The sequence below is a fragment of the Corella eumyota genome, chromosome 7 (genome assembly GCF_963082875.1).
Source record: "Corella eumyota chromosome 7, kaCorEumy4.1, whole genome shotgun sequence".
Taxonomy (NCBI): Eukaryota; Metazoa; Chordata; class Ascidiacea; order Phlebobranchia; family Corellidae; genus Corella; species Corella eumyota.
Genome location: NC_137496.1, coordinates 4209849 through 4232352, shown reverse-complemented (window position 1 = coordinate 4232352; position 22504 = coordinate 4209849). Strand labels below are relative to the sequence as shown.

Below are 22504 nucleotides of genomic sequence, written 5' to 3'. Positions count from 1 at the left end.
ATGTATGTAGTATTCTTGTAATAATGAATATTAAAGGCTATAATAAAATAATAATTTGTGTGCGTATTTTGGACATATGGCTACGTTACTAAGCCGTTCGACTGTTACCTGTCAAAATTATTCCCAAAATAAAAACAGGATCGAGCTAGCGAGTGATTCATCCGACTTTGTTTTTATGGTTATCGGGCGGGCGTTATCGATCCACAGGTTAGTGTAGGACAAAAATCTAACGCATTTTTATTTATTTAAATAATAAGAACTGATTTTGCCGTATATAAAATTGGTGTTAACAATAAACCGTCAGCAGGTCAAAGTGAAATACGTTTTGCGTAAATTTTTGCAGAATATACGTTTTTGCTAATTGACTGACTTAACAGCTTAAAGAAAACTAATAAATCATTGGCAGACAGGCGAAACTGTTAGGATCTAACGCACTAAAGTCATATTTTACAAAATAAGTATAGCCTTGATAAGTTAACATCGATTTTAATATTACTTTTAGGCTGTTTTTTAGGTTTTAGTTTAAATCTAGAGTTATGTAACTGAATCAGATTGTCAGATGACTTTGTTGTTTAACTTTACCACAATCTATTAGTTACTTCTTTTAAATTGTATGTAAAATGTCTATGCTGTAATGTTTACCAGTTATATGATAACATTAATGAGCAATTAGTACATAATATTTAAATCCTACTAACTTCTAATTTGGTATGTAGAAAGTAGGTGTTTAAGATTTTTGTCATTGTTTAAAATTCTGCTTGGTTTGCAAATTTCTGTTGAAATACCTGTTTACACAGAAAGTGATTGCTAAAACTAAATTTGTACACATATTAAAATCTATTCGGCAACAGAAAATGCTAATTATTTCAAAAGTGTATGTTGCATTTAAGTTTTAAAAAATAAAAAGTTTTGTGTTTATTACAAATAACGTTAGCAGTAAACTAGGCTAGTAAAATGCAATATCATTTTCTAAGCAAACTAGGCTCACAAAATAGAGAAAGCATTAGCACTGAGAGCTTTAGACTAATAATCATGTTGGAAACTTAATAATTTATGTCGCTACAAACTGTGCCAGCTATTGCACCATAACTCCATTTAATCAATGAGCATTTAGCATATATTTTAAAAAGGTGTTATTATATAAAATGTTACTTTGTGTGATGTTTTGTATTAGTTTTATATTATGTATTATTTGATTATTTAATTATTGGCCTATGCATTTTTTGTATGGTATTTAATATGTTATAAACACCGGCATTATTTCCTATATGTTTTTTTATAATTTTTAGTGCATCCAAGATGATTAAACTAACATTAAAGCTTTATGAAATAAAAGATGTAGGTCTAGTGATACATTAGGGAAAAAAATGAAAAACTGATATTAAATTTAAACAACATGGCATCCTGCTTACATTTTCCTCATAATTTTATATTGAAAAAAAATTTAAGCAGAGTGCCATGTTTAAATCATATCCTTTTGATTGTATATAAATATATATATATACTTATAAAAATATTTGTTAATTTTAAAGGAGTTAGGTTTAAGTTGGTAATTTCTGGTTAAAAGTTTTATCTTGTCCAGACATGATATTAATCTGATCGTTGTACAAGAGTGTAATAGACACCAGCCACAATAAGCCGGGCTATTTCTTGTAAGTATGCATTGTTATTTGTTACCAGGCCCTTCTATTCATTAGCAGTACTGGTTAACTACATTGAATAATATAATGTAGCCTTTTAGGGACCTGTGTGATCGGATCAATATTCATTGTCTGCTGCTCTTGGCAACAATATTTGTTCAATATTTCTATTTATATTCTTCCGAGTATATATAATATAGTATATTATTAAAAAATAAAAGACTATTCAATAAATTTTCTAGTTTTTTATATAATAATATTAGAGTAACAATTTTAAATTTACCGGCAAATTAATTTTAAATTCTTAAATTTTTTTTTTTTAGATAATTAATTCCACCAAATTTTTCACAAAATCAAAGATTCAAATATGAATGGAACAGCAGCAGGTAAAAAGTAGATTTAATTAAATTAAGGCCAAAAATACTGCCCCAACTCAACACATTTAAGCCCCCTTTTTCCCTATTCAAAAATAAAAAACAAATTGAAAAAACTTAGTTTTTGGGGATATTTTTCATGTCCTGTGTTAAAGCATGGTTTTGGAGATGTTGTTTTGTTTGTTTTGTCAATAGCCATGATGGTTCCAAAGTTCATAGCAAGTTATTGCCAAAGTTCAATTCCTAAGTAAATACACAAGGGGAAATATATATAACAACGTTCAAAAAAAGCGCTAAAAACCAAGTTTTTTGTGTAACATAAAGTTTTTATAGGCCATAATATTCATAGGGCAATTTTACATGTATACTTTTGATTACTATTTTTTTTCTATAGACTATCTTTTTCTTTCTATGGTCTATAACCTGTTTTAATTTGTATTTTAATGCAGGACATGGCCACGGACATGGTGACCAACCAGATTCCGATGCAATCAAAATGTTTATCGGTCAAATCCCTAAAGTTTGGGGGGAAATTGAGGTCAGGGAACTACTTGAAGTGTACGGACATATCTATCAGCTTAATATATTGAGGGAAAAGGGCAGCGTGATAAGCAAAGGTAGGTCAATTTTTTATATTGTAATTCAATAATTTTATTATGTTACAATAGTTAAAATGCCCATGTTTAAAGTTTGGGTTTTTGAGCAACCTTTATTTGCATTTTATATTCTCTTAAAAAAAATTGCAAATTGCAAACTTGGCAATTTTTTTTTTTGCGAAATTGTTACATCAATCATACTTTCAATACTTTCTACCTACTAGAAATAATTTTTAAACCAATTTAGAAGCTGGTTAAAGCTTGTTGAGGGCTCTTGTTTTTTTGGTGTAGAGGGTCAGGCCGCATTCCCACTTTCATAACGGCCACGTGTAGTTTTTTCTCCGAGTTTATTCGGCTATTTTTAGAACACATAGAAGTGACATAATCCATTAAATAATTAAAAAATGTACATACATTGGTTACCACACCTTATAGATTAAAACAAATAGTGTTGTTATTTATACCATTAAAGCTATAACGACGCCTATATTTAAAATGTATATAATATGGTTCGATGTAATTTTTTTTTAAATTTAATGCTGACTTCAACACTTTTTAAAATTTTTATTTGATTTTTTAGGGTGTTGTTTTGTTACCTTCTATACAAGAAAATCAGCTCTAGACGCTCAAAACGCCCTACACAATATTAAAACTTTACAGGGTGTAAGTAAAACCATGAAATCAATAAATTTTAAAAGGTTATTTCGGTTCAGGGTAGTTTGTTAAAACCAAGTTTTAACTGTTTTATATTAAATCAATAAAACAATAATTTACTGAATCTTGCTAAATATAGGCTTTTATGGTTTTAGTTTAAGTCTATATCATTTAAAGTTGTGTCACCTTTTATGTGCAGATAAATAAATGATTAAAAACTTTAAGGATTTAAATGTGCCATGTTAATTAGAAATCATTTTGTTGCTAATAAAAATAAATTTGGGTTAGTGTTATTCAAAAAAATTTTAAAAATATTTTTTTTTTAATTTTTTTTAACAAATTAAAAACTCTGTGAAATTATTTAGATGCACCACTGTGTCCAAATGAAGCCTGCTGACTCGGAAAACAAGAGTGAAGACCGAAAATTATTTGTCGGAATGATCAGTAAAAAATTAGGCGAACAGGATCTCAGAGTGATGTTCAGTCAGTTTGGTACTATAGAAGAATGTAGGGTAAGTTTCATTTATTTTTTAAAGCCTAATTGGGCTAGATAGTGATTTGTATGACAATATTTTATTTACCTGGGTTGTACTAGGCAGTTGCACACTCTACAGGCTGGCAGTCTCTAAAGTGTTAAAATATGGTCACAAATGTTTTATGTGGTAATTACCACTTGCACCACACGCTGTAATATCTTTAATTTTATTTGTATTTAGGTTTTAGTAAATTCGGACAGCGTGAGCAAGGGTTGTGCATTTATAACTTACACCAACAAAGTTTCTGCACAGAATGCTATTAGAAGTATGCACCAGTCCACAACTATGGAGGTATGTAAAACACTTTTCTGTTATTAGCCGTGAGTGTATTGGAATCAACACAACTCTAAATTAAGTTAAATGTGTTAATTTAAAAATGTAACAAATTTAAATGTTTAAAAATTTTTATAAGGAATTTAAATGTATTTAAAATTCTTATTTTATCATATTTTTAAGTATAAATAAGTTTGAAGTTTTCTAGGTTATTTAATTCGAATTTTTTTTTTGAATTTTATTGGTATTTTTTTTTAACCATATGTTTTCAAAAAAATTACTGCCCATCTATCTGTTGCTACTTTCTACTTATTAAAAAAAATTGCTGCCATATTGAAAAGCGTTTCCTGGTAGCCTGAAAAGTTTTGGTAATTTCTCGTTTCGATTGTTTTCACGCAGGGATGTTCTGCGCCTATTGTTGTCAAAATTGCTGACTCACCCAAAGACAAAGAACGGAAAAAAGTCCAATCCCAATTAGCTCAACAACTTAACCAGCTGACTAACCAGTGGAAAAATATTGCGGCCCTGGCCCCTGTAAGTCACCTATTCATAAAATTTAATGAAAAATGAATGGAAATTAACTGGTTATTGAAAACCTATTTATTTTTTTTCTAATAACCGATAAAATTGAATCTAAAAAGTTAATATTCAAAGTTATTCAAGTTTAAATATAATGGAGCTTGGTGGGCGATATATATAATTTTTCAATATATAGGCCTGCAATAAAAATAAAACTGCCATTTGTGGTGCACGGGTAACTTATTGCAACTGAATATTAGTTAGGAGTTGCAGCCATATTACAAATTAAAATCCTGACCGCATGGCCGACTTAGACTAGTATTAAATATTAACACACTTTACATGTATTTAGGTTTTGAGTGAACAAATTTTTGTATTTATATACCCTAAATTTTTTTCATAAAATTAAAAAAATGGGTTCAATTCGTATTAATAATTAATTTTATTTTTAGATGTTACAAACTTTATCATTGCACAACAACAACAATCAATTTCCAATGTCTAGCACTAATAATCAAGGTATGTTAACCAGCTTATTATTTTACATTTAATTTTTGTTATAATAATAAAAGTTTGCTACGACAGAGTGGTGTGTTTATGTTTTAAAACCGTTTTTATAAAACGTTACAAAGATTGTAAATAAAAACAAATATATCCTAAAAGTTTGTTGTTAATATAAACAGGTGTAGGTGCTAAACGAGTGCATAAAATATTTATTATTATTAACTAACTCTTAATTACAAAAAAAATTAAAAAAAAAAAACTTCGAAAATTTTTAATTTAATTTTTTGTTCTTATGCAGCACAATCACAGCAAGCCTTGGCCCTAGCAGCTGCAGCAGCCCAGATAATATTAAACCAGCAACAACAACCTACATCACCAACAAGTAATGGCTTTCATAACAATAACCAAGGTAATATAAGTTCACTATGTTGTTTTTTTTTAATATAACATGATTGGTAATTTAAGTAAAATAAACACATAGTCTATGATTCACAATAAACATGTTAAAGTCCTATATTGGCAATTTTTTAACTCAGAAATTGATAAAGTTGGTGTCACTGAATACAAAAATGGTTTTAACTCTAAATAATTTGACTAATATACTTTTTAAGTTAAACAAAAAAAAAATAATTTAATTTAAAAAAAGGGAAGCCCTGTTTGTGATGACGTAGAAAGTACTAGCTTGTATACACGTACTACGCTAACTAAGTACTTTCTACGTCCCACAAAAAATATGGTTACCTGGTTTTTGGTGTTCATTATTTCTAATATTTTTTGAAAATTAAATTGTGATGACCACAGCCATTTTTAGAGGTTATAAAGCCATTTTAAGATTTAGTTTCAACCATACTAATATGTATATATATACACCACGTACGAAAACTGCCATTTGTGGTGCGCAGGTAAACCTATCAAGGGTAAATGTTAGTTAAGAGTTGCGACCATATTACAACACTTGAAATCCCCACCAGAAGATTGACTATTATTATAGACTGGCACACATGACTTAAAACTATGAGTAATTCAAGTCACTTGATTTTGGCTGTGTAGATAATGAATTAAAAGACTGTACAATAGGTTTAAATATATAGTATATCTAATTTAGTATTTAAAATTCATAAACTTATGGCCCAAAAATTTTTTTAAATGTATTTTAGGGTACAAAAATTAAATCCAACCAGTTTTTAAACCGTAATTTAAGCTATATTCATAATGACAAACATTTAAATTACCTTTCTCAATAATTATAGCAACAAAAACTGTCTATTATTAGAAATTGTAATCAATAAAACATATGGCGTCATTTTTTTATTGAACTATTTTTATCAAATTAGTCCATAATACAGAAAATCCCTCCAAAAATAAAAATTTAAATTTTCTATATTTTTTTAAATATTGCACTTTAGTCTATATATTTTTTGCATAGTTATGTGCAAAAATTGTGTGCCAATTTTTACAGAAAATGCCAATGTTGTTTTAGCGTTGAATAATTAATGATAAAGTAGCACCTAGAACTTTTATGCATACTCTAAATTTGTCCATACTCTACTTTTATTTAATCTAGCTACTAGTTATTTTTTAATCATCCATGCTTTATATTTATTATAATTTAACATAGTAATTTTAGATCATTTAAAATGTCATCTACATATAAAAGAGCTTAGTAGACAATGTATATGTCAAATTAATTTATAGGCCTACAAAATAATTAAAACTACCGTTTTTTGGTCTACTGCTAAATTACCGCTGGCAATTATCAGTCAAGGGTTGTGACCATATTGTGACAATTAAAATTCCGACCTAAGGATGGACTTTTTACATATCTAAAAGCTTTTTACTTAAAACACAAGACCACACAGAACCTGAAATCTGATATTTTTTTAGGTTTAAATTATAGTATTACCCTTATCTTGAATAATTTCTGTGCTCTCCCATGTTATTAGTAGTAGTAGTGCCTTGCACTTTATTATCATGCCAATAATTTTCACTCATGTTTTAATATATTGTAGGTGTATCTAGTGTTCGTAGTTTAACCACTCCGCCATGGAATAATCAAACTTGTAAGTTCACTTAGCATTAATGCTCAATTTTTTTACCATATTTTCCCAAATTTTAACCATATTTTTACCTTTTTTTACCACATTTTCATTTTTTTACCATATTTTCGCAATTTTTTTTACCACATTTTCAATTTTTTACCATATTTTCACAATTTTTTACCATGTTTCTCTATTTTTTTATCATGTTTTAACTATTTTTTTTACCATATTCTAATTATTTTTTCACAATATTCTCACCATTTTTTTACCAAATTTTCACAATTTTTACTCTAATTTTACTAATTTTTTACTGCATTTTCAATATTTTTTACCATATTTTTACTACCCCCATTTCACTTCATTAGCATTTTATTTTTGATGTTTTTATTATTAGAACCAGATTGAGTTAATTATTTCATTTAATCTTTTTTTTCAGCTGTATATCAAAGTTCAACCACAAGTAATGGTGTAACATCAACAAGTCCGTTTGATCACATAAGCTTAGGTGGAAGCAACTACGAGACGTCCAGCACAGGGATCTCAACTTCCAACATGTTATCTTCACTTGTCCCTAACAACCAGGGTCTGTATAATCAACCTATGCTTGCACATAATACATCTCCCGCAGGAAGCCATAGAGAAGGTAAATTTACAAATTTTTTATTTTTTACTAATTTTTTTTTAAATTAGTTTGAAATTTTTTTTAATAGCTTTTGTTAGGTTTGTTTAGTGGTTTAAAGTGGATAAGGCCTTTAACATTGCCATAAAGATCTTTGTCACTCTTGTAATTAGGATGTAAAGGTGGCATCTTTTTCATTGAGGAAAAATAAAAATTAAAGGCAGCAAATTTGTTAAAAATTTTTTTTTTTTTGATTTAGGTCCGGAGGGCTCCAACTTATTTATTTATCATCTTCCGGCCCAGTTTACTGACCATGACTTGATGCAGGCGTTCATGTCCTTCGGCTCGGTCATTTCAGCGAAAGTTTTCATCGACAAACAAACTAATTTAAGCAAATGTTTTGGTAAGGATGACAACTTTTTTCCTTAATTTTTTTAGAAATTATTTTATTAATTTGACCTATTTGGCAACTTATAGTATTTATCAAAAGGTAACTATTGTTGTTAAAATGTCCAAACAAAGATCTATATTGTATAAGGTAAGTTAGGACATGGGTTCAATGCCAATTCAACCCAAAGACAACTGTTCTCGACGACAACTTAGCTCTAGACAAATAAATTACAACGATTATTTGTTGTTTTATCTTAATAAAAAAGCACCACAAGGGTTAAATTCACTTTGGGTTAAGTTGTTTTTGGGTTAAATTGACTGTTCACCATAAAAGACACTTTTGTTAAGACTTATATTTGTCGTCGTGACAGGTTTTGTTAGTTACGACAATCCTGTATCTGCTCAACATGCAATACAAACCATGCATGGATACCAGATCGGAATGAAACGACTCAAGGTTCAGCTGAAACGCTGCAAATCCGATTCCAAGTCTTACTAACCCCCTTTATTACTATTTATAACCCCCTTAATACCCCACCTTACCCCAACCCCACCCCATATATTTAGATAATATGTTCAGCAGTATTATTCACCCCTCTACCCCGGTTTTTATCTAGTCAAAGCCCCACTGTATATTTTGTTAAAGGTTCTTTTGACAACAGTATTACATGACTTACATATATATTTATATCCAACACCGTTGAACTTTAAGGTTGTAACACTCACTAGGTCTTCATACATACAAAGTGCTGCTCGATTTAACATCCTTTGGCTGCTTACCCAAAACCCTAACAAGATGCTAGTTATTTAAGTGGTATATATATATATTTATACATACTCCCCTGTCTGACAGTGTTAAATTTGTTGCATGTTTTTAGTTCTTTTTTTGTTCAGTTCCTGGCACTTAAGGACGTTTTAAACACATTTTTTAAGACGCTGGTTATATATTTTTTGTTTTTTTTACGGCCTCGTTCGAACGCTAAGCTTTTCAAAGCACTTTCTTATGCGCCTACCTACTTACTCATACGTTTACGCTTTCTATATATATATATATATACATACATATTAATATATTATAGGTATAATTTATTCCTCCCATAGATACTTAATATATTGTTCTTTCGTTATTCTTATTATTATTATATATATATATTCAAAATAAAATTTTATTCTGTGCCGTGGCGAGGTCCTTGCACACGCGCGGCATCTAGCGGCCGCAAGAAATACACTGTAAGCTGGAAGAATCCAATTTTCGAAGACGAAGAAAAACATTTTTTTACCACTTGTTTTAACCCGACCTTTTTTGTGATGTCATGAGTGTCGATAGATATTGTCTGTGACGTCATAGCTATCGTGACGTCATGTTTCGTTGTGTGCTCGCCGGCGCGTTCGTCATTCGAATAAGTTAAAAGTTTCAAGAAAAAAAAAACGTAGAAAAAGATGTTCCCCTTTCGTGGTATTTGTTCTTAAATATATTATTCACCGTTTTTTGTTTTACTTTTTCGCTGTAGCGATTTTTTTCGTGTTCCTTTTTTTTCTTTATTATTATTATTTTTAAACAAAGATGATTATCTATTAGCGTTGTTGTCATAGCGATATGGCCGTATATCTGAGTTTATGTTGTTGTCTTGAAAAAAATAAAAAATAACCTCGTTAAACGAGACTCTTGCTTGCCGTCAGTGGGCGCGCAGGAGCCTAGCTACACCCGCACGCTCTCGCTATCATGTGTTTATATTTCTTATAAACAACGGTGGAGTTGTCGTTGTAATATAACACCGACATTTCGTCGAGTTTTGAAGGCACGCAGCAAGGTTTAGGTAACTTGTCGAACAATTTAACCAAATGAACGAGGGATTGGACGATCGCATGGTTTGTAGCATTCATAGGTGGATTCAGCGGAAAGTCGCATTCGCCAAGACACTGGTAAGCTGAGTAACCTAGCGGTGCCATAATCCAATCCTAAATACGTATGTACTAGTATTAGTTTATGGCGGAATGGCACCCCATAAATAAAAACAGTAAGCCTTATAAGGTAATCGTTTATCTACTAAATATTGCTCTAACGTTAAAGAATGGCGTAGCGCCTTAATCCTAACCCTAGTAATGACAATTGTTAAGCGTGGTCCTATGTTTGTTACCTGCCAACCAATATCTTCAAAATTGACAAAAAGCGATTCCATGTGACAAGGACCAGAATATTTTTTCTTACGGGACCGATTTTTCTTCTTATTTTTTCTTCGACCTAAAAGCAATACCAAAGTAAAAAAAATTTGCTTTAACCAAGCAAACGTAGATTAAAATATTTTTTTATTAATATGACAGCAAAATTTCAAATCCTAACTTTAATAATTCTGTACATTGTCTTTGTTTTGAATATTGCGCAGGTTTAATTGCACTTATGTAACTCAAAGCAATTTTTCTGCATACGGTTTGCAAATGCACCCAGAAGAAAGTTGTCCAAACATTGGAGCTAATTTCTCTACTCATGCTCATTAAACAGCAACTATTTCTAACATTGTTAACACATTCCAGTCCAGTTAAAAACGTAACCCGAAGCGCAAGACCACTTGAAATACATCGGCAAGTGATTTTGCATCCTTTTTAAACCAGGGGTTGCTTTATTTACCAGAAACAGCCTGACATAGAAATGACGTGTGGGTCTATTTGTTGTTCGCGTCTCTGGTTCGCTTAAGCGTTTCCTGCAGCGACACTAAATCTAGCCATCCTTAAAGAGAATGCGGTAATCCTGTACCGACCCAAAGCGCCACTTTCCTATTAAACTCTACCGGGGCCTAATGATTTTTATGGCGAAAGAGTTAAAGCCTAGCTAAGTGGTCCTGGTCTTACAGCGATATTACATCTTGCCTGGTGGTATCCAAACGTAGTGTTTAGGGATATGGGACTTATCAAGTGGCTGTCAATTACATTTTCTAACACAAACAACACACAAGATAAAGCAACGTTTTTCTCCACACACATTTAAACAAACAATAAACATACCGCTTGCGCAATTTAGCAAAATCGCATTAAGATTAAGTGACCCCATTAGATGTAACCCGACCAGATGTGCTCGCAATTTATGAACTTAGGTTAACCTCATTACATATTCATTGCTGGTTTACAGCTTCCCGCCGACAATTTTAAACTGTTTGTTTAGTCTCACGTGACTGGATTAAATAAATAAAATGACCTGGTGTTAAAAATCGTGTGTGGCACAAGTCATAACTTCTCACCTTTCTTTTTCCGATTTCCCTTGGCTCTCCTCTTATTGGTTTGTCCTCTTTCAGCTTCCGTGGTTCTCCTCACAGGAGCCCGCGTGATTGTCTCGTTTGGTGACGTGATTGTGACGTCATCTTCAGCTTCAAGCTCGACTTCGTTTACAGCGCCTTCTAAAAAAATCAGATTAAAAGTAAATATAGACGCTCGTTTTTTTGATATAACTTTTGTCTACTAACCTTCTTCGCTTGTTTCCACCAACGTTGCATTTGATAAAGACATGTCTATGTCATCTTCTTCAGTGACGTCATCGTATTCTTCGCCATCTTCTTCTTCTTCGTCATCAAAACCTTTAAGTAGAAAATACATAAATTAATACATTAGGCAGAGATAATAAAATAATAATACAGTCTGTACTGATAGTAATAAATTGTGACGCAATATTAATAACTTTATGGCGTCAAATACCCTCTTCTTCGTCCAACTCCTCCTCCATTTCTTCGTCCTCTGAGATCGAACGTTGGTATCTCCTTGGTGGTCGAATAGTCTGTTCGTCGTGCGTGAAAAACGCAACCAGGAATGCTTGCTTGGTCGGATCTCCCTTTCTGCCAACGATCCCACCTTTGTGACTCTTTACATTTCTTCCTAAACATGTTAAAAAGAACCTTATTCAGTTGTGGAGATACTTTGTAAAACAAGGCAAAGGTTGGCAAAAACAAGGCAAAGGTTGGTTAACACATTTTTGTCCAGGTATGTCCACAACTTAACTTGCTTAGTTGTTGTTTTAATAATTATACAGAGCAGAAGTTTTGTAAAGTTTCAGACTTATCAGTTAACAGTCTATTGTCCACAACTGAACTTGCTAAACTAAGACAAAGATTGGTAAAGGTCAACATTTATCAGATTTCGATGTATGTCTACAACTGGATTTGTTTAAACATAGCAAATGCTTGTTAAAGGTCAAGCCCTATTATTTATTAATGTATGTACATAACTGAATTTGCTTGAATGTTATACAATGATTGATAATATACAACATATATTGGCAAAGTCTTACCGTTTAAGGTTTCGACCGAAACTTTTAATCCCAAACTGCCACGTCTATATTGGCACCACTCTCTCAAAGCATCATTGACATCATATACCAACCATCCTTCCTGTTCCGCAGAAACCAACCTTGTTCCAATCAACCGAAGATCCGCACTAAAAGGTATCAACTATGTCAATATGTTATGTGTTCAAGGGGCGAGCCAAACCATTACCAAGATCCTTTAGACCATAAATCCTTCAAGTCTGTACACTATTTTTGTTTGTACTTGTTTTAACTTGAACTAATTTGTCTGGCATGAGCTAATGTATTTTAAAATGTGTTTGCTTTGGTCTTGCTTTATGTTACGTTTACAAATATATCAAGATATGAAACATGTTGTCTGAATGGAATAATTGTTTTTTTTTCAAAAACAAAATGGAGTGCACAAATTTATTGCAATTCATTTTAAACTGTTTGAAATTTCAATTTAAAATTCCAAATGAACAACACAAGTTGAAATAGTTTAATGCTAGCCTGGTTTTATGTATTATTGTAAATGGCCCTTGTTATAGTTTATTTTAAGCCTACAGCATAAATATTACAAGTGCTTTTTTACATCTAAAAAATCGTTGTCAACAAAATGACATTCGCTAACCTTCCTTGCTCGTTGACGGTCGTATGATAGACGCCCACTCTTAAGCTAGAGTTGCCCAGAGTTCGGTCGCTAACATCCTTATATAAGCGAAATTTTGTTGAAGTCGGCTCCGAATCGGTGGGAATTTGTCGTACGTCGAAATGAAACGACTTCTGTCGCTTGATCATCTCTTTTGTTTGTTTGGAGTAATTTTCGTCCAGACCTAGTAATAACAAACTAACTGTAAAGTTTTCCCACAGAGTGTTATATAAATGTTATTGTTATGTAGATCCTTTAGTAATTTTAAGTTGTATAAATTAATTTATAAGGATAGAAATGAAATGCTGTTGGTTTTACACTTTTAGGATATCCTATTATAATTTACTTTGAGTATGAAATTAAAGTATTTACAAGTAACGTTTGTATTTTAAAGATACATCAATCTTTAAAATAATTCTTTTTGTCACACAAATAAAGACTATCAAATTATTTTATAGAAAAAAAGAATTTCCCAAAATCTGAGACTAAGAAAACATGCCTAAAACTTCAAAGGCCTATTTCCCATTGTGTCGTAAATAATGAAGTACTTATGATGTCATTGCCCACGTAGCGACAAATCACTTAGCCTGTAGTAGGTTAAGTCAAAAATAGACAAACATGGGATCATATTTCCTTAGATGTTTTGCATTGAAGAGAATTGCTAAACCTATCTTTTTAAATGGCTATTTACTTTAATGGAAAAGGGGGCTTATTATCATTTACACTTGAATATTTATATATAGTTCTAGGTGACATTTACTCTAACCTTTTTGTTGTTTTGTGTTAATAAAACTGATAACCAAATCCGATTGGTCGATCAGCCTTCTTTCCACATCGTTGCTAACAACGCCGTCGTACTCTGGAATAGCGTTTTCACTTTCGAAGCGCCCGACTTCGTTGGTTCGAAATCCGCTCGCCGACATGTACTGTTGTATGTTATCCCTTGAGGCCTCTCCAGGAAAGTGGTTGCCACCTTGCGAGTCGTACGAGCTGCCCCCTGGGTAGCGATTAGTGGCAACTTGGTCAAAATAGGGCTGGTCATTTTGTGGCCTGTCTTTACGTTGAAAAAATGGTTTATTGGTCGCCAAGTTGTATCGCGTATTAACACTGTCTAAATGCGACGTTGTGCTGTATAGGCCGAGCATGTACAGCGGCGCGGATGTCTTTTCAAAGCCCCTCACGGTGTTAGGACGAGGCCGGTGACTAAGGCCGAGCAATGACAAAATTTCCCGCTGAATATCCCGCCTTTGTCGCCCGACAATTCGCTTGTACAAATGCGTCTGAGTTGGGCCTTCGTGTGTTAAAACGTACGCGTTACTTGTTATTGTAAAAAATAAAATCAAAAGAATAAAAATGTTGGAAAACGTAAGTCTGTGAATTTTCGGATAAATAAGCATTTTGCTCTTGTTAGCTAATGTTCTGTTCTGACGGCAAAGTTGACATATTTTTAGGCAGATATTCTCATTTTCGTTTTCGTCTTGAATATAGTTTCCCATATTTATTTCATGAAACAAATTTAATTTTACATCCCTTCTATTATAAACAAATTTTAACAATTTTTAATATATCTACATGAAAATAAAAAATTTTGGTTAGGAAACGCATAAGACGAATGTAAACATTCTTTTGTTCCGTTTATTATTCTCACGGTTACTTTGTCATGGATTCACAGACTTGTAAGCCTGGATTTAAACATGTTTATCAACAGGATTACTTGATTAAGGTACCGTGAAACCGCATACTAATTTCAGAACACATAGAGATAGTAAAGCACTATCGTAAACCCCTACATTTAAAATAACATAGATTTAATTTAGCAAGAGCTACACAAACTAAATGTATTTTTTTCCTGACCTTAACAGATTTACATTTTCTCCATATAAAACCCCGCCATTTTACCTATGTTTGATGGATATTAATCTATGTAGCTTAGGTGTGAAAAATTTTAAGTCATTCCGTACATTGACATTAACTACGTTGACGACACCAAAAAGTGCTGCCGAGTGCCTTGTTGAAGTGGTCAAAATCAGGTTAAGACTGCTGGATAATTGCCTACTCGAGGCAGGATGTTCAAAATTTGACAGGCACAAGCCAGCAATTACTTCTCGCCTTAACATTGGTAATTATAACGCATGCATCGCCGTGAAAAAATGCTCGCTGATCGTCACTCGGTCCATATAGAACTCTTTGTCATCTTTGTAACACGGCCGAAAATTCCAAGCCACTCTTAGTACGATGAGCAATGATTAACCATGTTATATAGAGCGCTAATACGTGCGTTCGACACTCTGCTGTTTGAAATGCAAACACCGTCCCACGAAAACACAGATAGGTAAACAGTAAAGCGATATTAATCGCCGTACGAAAACTACTTCAACAAAAAATCGACTTGGCGTCTTACAAGTATCCGCATTAGGAACACTAAACCAAGTCTGGCTTCCTGTTTTAAAGCCCTTCTTTGAACTTTGTTATTACACTGCCTATCTGTTACAATCTGTAGCCAGTTGTCGCGATTCCAAGTTGACTTGAAAGCTAAGTTTCACAGCCATCTTGGAATCATATTGGCTGGAAACTTAAACAAACAGATTTGTTCAAATTAGCGCAGTTCGATAGCAAAATGAAGCACCAATTTGTTATTAGCCTACGGCAGTACAAATCCGCTTATTTTTGTAAATGAACGGTAACTAAATTGATAATCGTTTCCGTTAGGCAATTGTACATATGTTTTTTTTTCAGTCATCCCGTTACACTATTTGTTTATCCCGTATCGGCATTACGTCGTGCGGCTGAATTTCTATAAATAAATCAACGTAAGGCAATCCTTTTTGCTTTAAGTTAACCGTAAAGCTAACCCTTATTAGGAAAAACATTCTTATTTTACGTGAGTCCCTTTGATAACACCCTCAAACAAAAATAGGCACTTAAAACTGAACCGAAATGGACTCAATTAGCTTAATTTAGCGCGGCTAATAGACTAAAGAATTTGGGCACGGCGTACAAATAGCTTAACTTGTTGTACTAAGTGCTAACCAGTCATCGAAAGAATGCCGATTACCAACTGAACGGAAAACGACTCGGTCTTTCACCCCTCTAACCTGTTAACAAGTGACTTAATTTGCTCGCTTGACGAAAGCCAGGCCCCACGCTTGCTTCTTCGACTGCTAGCTGAGAACCAACGCGCTCTATCTACGGCGTCGACGGTCTTGCGGTCTGGTAAGGATTTCTTTTCTCGGCCTTCGAAACGCGCAGACCGGAACGAAGAATATCTGCCTAGACTGGCGCCTGGCCCCATTTGAGTGACGTGCTGTATTTTTCGTTTTTTTTGCAGGGGGTTAGTATTTGTCGTGTAAATATTTTACACGTGTTTTTAATTGTACATAACCCCAACATATCGCGTGATATTCTCATACATTTGTACATTATTTTAACAATATTTTTTAAATTTTTAAAAGTTAAATAAAGGTATTAAAAAGGTTTTTAATAGTTTATATTTTAATTTTCATGCAATTTTATACAAAGACTTTATAACAATCTGTTTAATATTTTATTGATAAAACAACAATCTAAATTCAAAATAATAAAAACATATAAAATTTTATTTATATATGGTTTAAAATAGAAACGTAATTTGGTCTGAATAACATTTTGATATCGAGTAATATAATACTAATGCGGTTGTAAATATGAATGTAACCCAGAAAGAATTCGAAAATTCGAGGTTTTGTCGTTTTATTGTCTCCGGTTTTCGAAATTAAATTAAATTTAAATGTCTGAAAATTGCGACTATAAAATTAAATGGTCTTTTTTGTACCCAGCCTTGCTTTTTTACGAGTTCAACGAAAATTCTGCAATTGATAAACAATTTTTTTAATTTAACGATTTCAAAATCTTTCTTACAATTTAAATATTAATAAATTTAAAAAAAGCCTCTGAATCTACACAAATTTCGAATCATGTAAACTTAACGGTTCCCTAATTAACTTGTTAGTTTTACGGTCCTCGTAAATTTTTACATATCGTTTGTTACATTTACCCTTTTTACATTTCATTACTCCAACGGTCCTTAAAATCTTAAATAATTATTAAGTATACATAATTTAATTTTCATGCAACCGTTTACACAGATTACGGGATTCCGTGCAAAGAAATTACTTCCTAATGCTTTGTTGTGTTTAAGCCGTTATTTTGTACTTTCAAGGTTCAATTAAAACTGCTTCGCACATCGTTGCAACATTGACAAAAAGCGGTTAGTTCAAATTTAGCGATTTCCGTTATTTGGTTATGTATATGGCTGACACTTAACTTTATTTGTTCAAAGTCGCAAATGGCCCAATTCAGTAGTAACTTAGGTATCGGATAATAGGTAAAAAACTACTATACACTTGTCATACCATGCTATTTGCTTTTTTATTGGGCTTCATATTATATGATTAGTATATTTTAAAACACGGTTTTTGCTTTTTTATTGGGCTTCATATTATATAATTAGTATATTTAAAACCTGGTTTTTGTTTTTTTTTATGTCGAAGATTAAATGAATATTTTAACACACGTCCATAGCCTAATTATTACATAATTTCTAGACATTTAAGTATTTTTAATCTGTGTGTTTTCGAAATTTAAAACTTAATGTATGTAGTTACCATTTTATTAAATATGGTTACAGATATTTTATAGTAATACATGTAAGCGCTGTATAGTGTTCATATAAAAAGCTTAAAATAAAGTAGAAAGGAGGAGAAAATTACAAGTAATAAATAAAAGTACTCCGGAAATTGATGACTTGACAGCATTCGAAGGAGCTAAACATATAAAAATTAAAGCATTTTACTTCTTTATTGATACATCTTGTAATGTTTTTAGTAAAACTTAATCTAAATTTAAATATCCACCAAGGCTTATAGGTACAACCAATTTATAAAGCTGTTTTTAGCAGTAAGTAAAGTAGAAAAAATTCCTTGATGAATCGCCGTTTTAAGTGTGATTTAAAACAACAAACAAACACCCCAAACGGTTTTTAAAGGTGATCGTTCTTACCATATCTTATCACGTGGATTGTTTGGCCAGCTGGTACAAAAACTTCTACGTGTCCATCCCCGTCTACGTCAGCAACGGTGGGAATTCCCACGGAGGTGGATCCCCCATAAATCTAAAACAAAACCAAAACAAAAAAAAACTTGGTAAAAAAAACAAAACTTTTTAATGTCATAACTTTACCGTTAGTTGCGAAACTTGGTATATTTGATAAGGGGCCGATAAACAAATACTTTGTGCATTAAACAAGCAGGTACTTACCGTGTCAATATTGTAAGTCCAAATAAATGGACTCCACGACTTTGGTGACAGAATGTAACATCTCCCGTCGTCTGCACCCGAGACTAAAATATGAGGTTTTCTCCTGAAGGGTAAAAATTCATGTTTAAATAAATTGTCTGGCGCATACAATTCCGTAAAGCTATCAACATTGCAAACCAAGCAAAAACACTGTCTGTAAGACTAGATCTTAAAAGAAACAGTATTTGTTTGTTGCTGCTTTATATATCCAATGTTATAAATTTGAACTTACTTTGATTGTATTCCAAGGCTGTCGATATGAAAAGTATAAGAAGGCCCTGGAGAAATTTTAAGAAATGAAGATCCAGGCTGAACTGGCCATTCGTATAAAATGTGTTTTCTCCAAACGGATTTTTGATTTAAACCAGTTTTTGGTGCTTCAAATGCAACTAATAATCCTAAAACATAAAAGTAATAATGTATGCTATGTTATAAAAGTAGAAAAAAAACAAATAGGTAGCTTGCAACAGTTTTAAACCCTAGCCTTAAGCTCCACAGCGACAATATGTGGTTATAAATATATATGTTTCTTGGTAAATTAACACTGACTTTAAAAAAATATAAAACTGTAAAGCCAAAAATAATCTAATAAACGTTTTGTTTTTACAATTAGGCGTTAAAAGTTAAGCTAAATATTAAAAAAAAATTAAATTTGTCTAACCCGGTCTTGATCCGACTGCAGCAACTGACGTCAAAACTTCAGGATTTCCATCTCCGTTCAAATCCGCAATCTCAACACTCACATAAGCACCAGCTTGAGCTATAATACTGGACTTTATGCTATTGGTTTGTGTCCAATCATTGTCGGGATCTGGTTTAAGGGGTTTATGAAAGTTAAGATCTTGATCAACTATTTAATTTGATAAATAATTTAGTGATTTGTTTGGCTTGAAATGTTTTGGCAAAAACAAATGCATGAGAAAGCGACAAATTTATAATAAAATGTAAGAAAAGGCATTACAGAATAAATTATTTATAACTTATTTTCGATAATGTCAACTAACATTCCCAAAAACAAGATAACCTATGTGTTCGTTAAGTCAATCTTTCTTGAAAAAAAAACATTTGGTATTTTAAATCATACATTTACAACATAATTTTTTACCATTAATATAATAAGCGGTAAGTTTTGCTGTTCGTCTTCCTGCTACAACTATGACCATTTGATTTCTTCTACCGCCCTGTTTCAAATGCATGACTCGAAAATCGGTTCCCCCAACGTCAATAGACTTGTTTGAAATACCATTTCGCTCCCAGTTGCCTGTATCCGGTTGTCGAAGCCAGATCAACTGAGCACCTTTATTATTTAAATAAAGGATTAACCTTACTGACTTTTAAAGGTTTAAACACTAAATAGATTGTATAGCAGGTGTTGCTATTTATTAAATTTGTTGCAAAGTAGCCAACTTGACATTACAAGGCAAGTGTTATATGGCTTTCTGCTAATATACAACACAACTAAATGTCACTAGTTTTGTTTGGAAAACCACTAAAGAATGTAGTTTAAGAACTTACGATTCGCACTCCCGCTTATAGTAACACAATCCTTTCTTCCATCTAAGTCCATGTCGTGCCAAGCCACGTTGGAAAATCCAGCTTGCCTTTCTTTGTATATCGGTGCTGGTACTACATCAGAAAACAAATGTTAAACACGGGAATTACATTCCAAACATTTGTCTTTGGGTAAGTGAAAAATATTGTTTGAGATTTTGCATTAATAAGTTAGGTATAATGTTTTTAAAGGACATAATTTTCTTACCCCAAGTGTTTGAAGACATGTCGATCAAGTAAATTCCACCTTCGTTGTCTTGAAAAGAAGAACTTCGTCCGAACGATCCAGCAGCAATCCACCATACATAAGGTGGTTGTTTTTCGATGGTGTCTGGTGGCAAAACACCAATATTGTTTGGGTATATTATGGTGGCTTGGTCCGTAACAACTAGTTGGGAACTTGCCATTTCCTGAAGGTTAGTTAAAAAAAGGTTTAGAATGTGTTCTTGGTCAAATCTTTACAACTTGCATGGATGGCAAACATGTTAAGTTCATTTAAGGCATTGATTAGAATTGTTAGGTTTATTTATGACTAAATACTATTTTAACTAACAATCGCGCTTGGAAAAATAAGTATTGACTTACTACTGGTTGGTTAATTTTCATTGTTAAGTCGGGTATAGTTCTGATCTCACTTCTTGGGAAATATGACATAAATGCAAGGTCGTAGACTGGAACAGTGGCGCTGGTCAGTCGAGGGTCTTTAATTAACTAAACAACAAAAAATGTTAATGTTTATGGTATGTTATTAACATAAAACTAGATTAGTTAAAGGTAAAATTCACGTATCGGTTCTGTGTATTAAAATCGCTGTAGGCAATATAGCAAAACTTGTTTTTGCCTTGATTCAAAGTCACGTAAATTTGAAGTCTTTGTTTAATATATAATATAGTACTTTATGCCTTTATAATATATACCAAGTTGGTGTAAACCGCCTAATTTTGAATTAAGTTTTTTATCTTTTAAACATAACATGTTTCTGATAAAATAGTTCTTAATTAAAAGTTTTAAACTCGGCGTTTCCTCCACCCTTATTGTCAATATACCAATCTGGAATTAGACTGAAATGTGGTATGTTTGCCATCGAAAATTAGCTTTATCTTTTAAATAAATTATTTGTAAGATACCTTCCTACCTGAATAGATATAGGATTCATATCCAAATTCATGTCATACATTCGCGTGGCTTCATATTGTATTTTTACTCCTGTTTCTTCTACTGTTTGTGGTGAAACTTGAATAAACGTTAAACATGATAAAACTACATAAAGAAAGTGTTTCATTTTGAAGTAAATGAGCCTAGTTGCAGCCCTGTAAAAATACACACAAAATAAATTCTCTCTAAACTAATACATTTGGTGTTGTAAATTTTTTTTTCCTAAACTGTACAAGTTTAACTAATTTTTAATGTAACCTAGTATATCAAATCTAAGATTAAAATATGTAAATTGATATTATGTAACTAAGATTGTCTAATTTGCTGGCATTTATAAAACTAAACTTACACTGTAATTATATTAAAAAATAGTTGTCGTCAAAATAAAATCTTGAGTTTATGACGTGTTCTCGTTCGCTAGTATAGCTCCGGGCAACAAAATAGCTCGAAATAAAACAAGACCCGACGAGTTTTTTGTAGAAATTAATCTATTAAGCTTTTTTGGGCGTTACAATAATTTTAAGCATCATCCTTACATTCTATATTTCTAAAAAGATCATGCTGGTTTTTCTCATTATTGGCAAAGGTGGAAAATGATAAGATAAAAGTTTTTTTCTTTTTATTCTTATTTTTAAACTATATAGAACTGTTTTACCGGACAACGTTCATTTTTTAGAGAAAAGTATAAAAAGCTTTTTTCAACTTATGCTATAAACCTTTGATAGGTTAGAAAAAATTGTTTTTGCTTGCTTATCAATTATTTTAATAGAAAATGTCTTGGGTAAGGCAATATATTAAAATATATATTTTTACAGTTGACGTGAAAATAATGTGACGTCATCTAGGCCCTACAGGAGAGGTTATAGTTCACAAAAGGTAAATATTGTCCAGTTCGTTTCGGTTCGAGTAAGATAGAAGGTGTGGCTGTGTTTACATTATTAAATTTAAAAATTGGATTACGGATAAACAAAAGCGATGCTGTGCTATGACTGTCATATGTAACAGCAAAATATAAATAAAAACGGCCTAGTTTTAGCGTGTGCAGAAAAAAATACCTGTAATTTAGTGAATCACGGCACAAATCATGATAAATTAGACCAGGTGACGTCATCTGTTGTCAGTTCACGATTAGTTGACGTAGTCGTGCGTAAATTTGTAGCCAACCATGACTAGTGGACGGCATTTTATTGTTTACAAATTGATTTTTTACAGCAAATTTTGTAGTCAATTTACGGGAGGCGTGAAAGTTTAAATTTAGCAAAATGTTGGGCTACTTAATGACCATAAATGGGTAAAATTGATTAAGCAGTAGATGCTAAAGGCATGATAAATTAATAATACCTTGCCTGCCAAATATATATAAGCAAGTAGACCTGCACATGTTTGTGTAATTGTATAGTA

The 22504-nt window shown here is 32.1% G+C and overlaps 3 protein-coding genes across 3 annotated transcripts; 1 reads left to right on the top strand and 2 right to left on the bottom strand.

Moving 5' to 3' along the window:
• The first annotated feature begins 1529 nt into the window (after positions 1–1529).
• On the top strand, positions 1530–9703 carry LOC145759883 (CUGBP Elav-like family member 1). The gene is made up of 13 exons (XM_082573739.1): positions 1530–1652; positions 1964–2026; positions 2464–2631; positions 3191–3273; positions 3630–3776; positions 3981–4091; positions 4473–4607; positions 5045–5111; positions 5395–5505; positions 7106–7156; positions 7572–7778; positions 8014–8157; positions 8516–9703. Exons 2-13 carry the CDS (start codon positions 2008–2010, stop codon positions 8641–8643), a joined length of 1371 nt encoding a protein of 456 aa, XP_082429865.1. The 5' UTR covers positions 1530–1652; positions 1964–2007; the 3' UTR covers positions 8644–9703.
• On the bottom strand, positions 9205–14627 carry LOC145759881 (bone morphogenetic protein 7-like). Its single transcript, XM_082573737.1, has 8 exons — positions 13830–14627; positions 13046–13247; positions 12418–12563; positions 11829–12005; positions 11600–11710; positions 11378–11533; positions 10283–10386; positions 9205–10103 (listed from the first exon to the last, which is right to left on the bottom strand). The coding sequence occupies exons 1-8, from the start codon at positions 14557–14559 to the stop codon at positions 9840–9842; spliced, it is 1890 nt and encodes a 629-aa protein (XP_082429863.1). The 5' UTR covers positions 14560–14627; the 3' UTR covers positions 9205–9839.
• A 3070-nt stretch (positions 14628–17697) lies between these two features.
• LOC145759882 (uncharacterized) lies at positions 17698–21254 on the bottom strand. The gene is made up of 10 exons (XM_082573738.1): positions 21084–21254; positions 20534–20659; positions 20157–20358; positions 19913–20023; positions 19503–19694; positions 19059–19208; positions 18630–18795; positions 18359–18461; positions 18101–18212; positions 17698–17865 (listed from the first exon to the last, which is right to left on the bottom strand). Exons 1-10 carry the CDS (start codon positions 21228–21230, stop codon positions 17780–17782), a joined length of 1395 nt encoding a protein of 464 aa, XP_082429864.1. The 5' UTR covers positions 21231–21254; the 3' UTR covers positions 17698–17779.
• Between the last annotated feature and the right edge of the window lie 1250 nt (positions 21255–22504).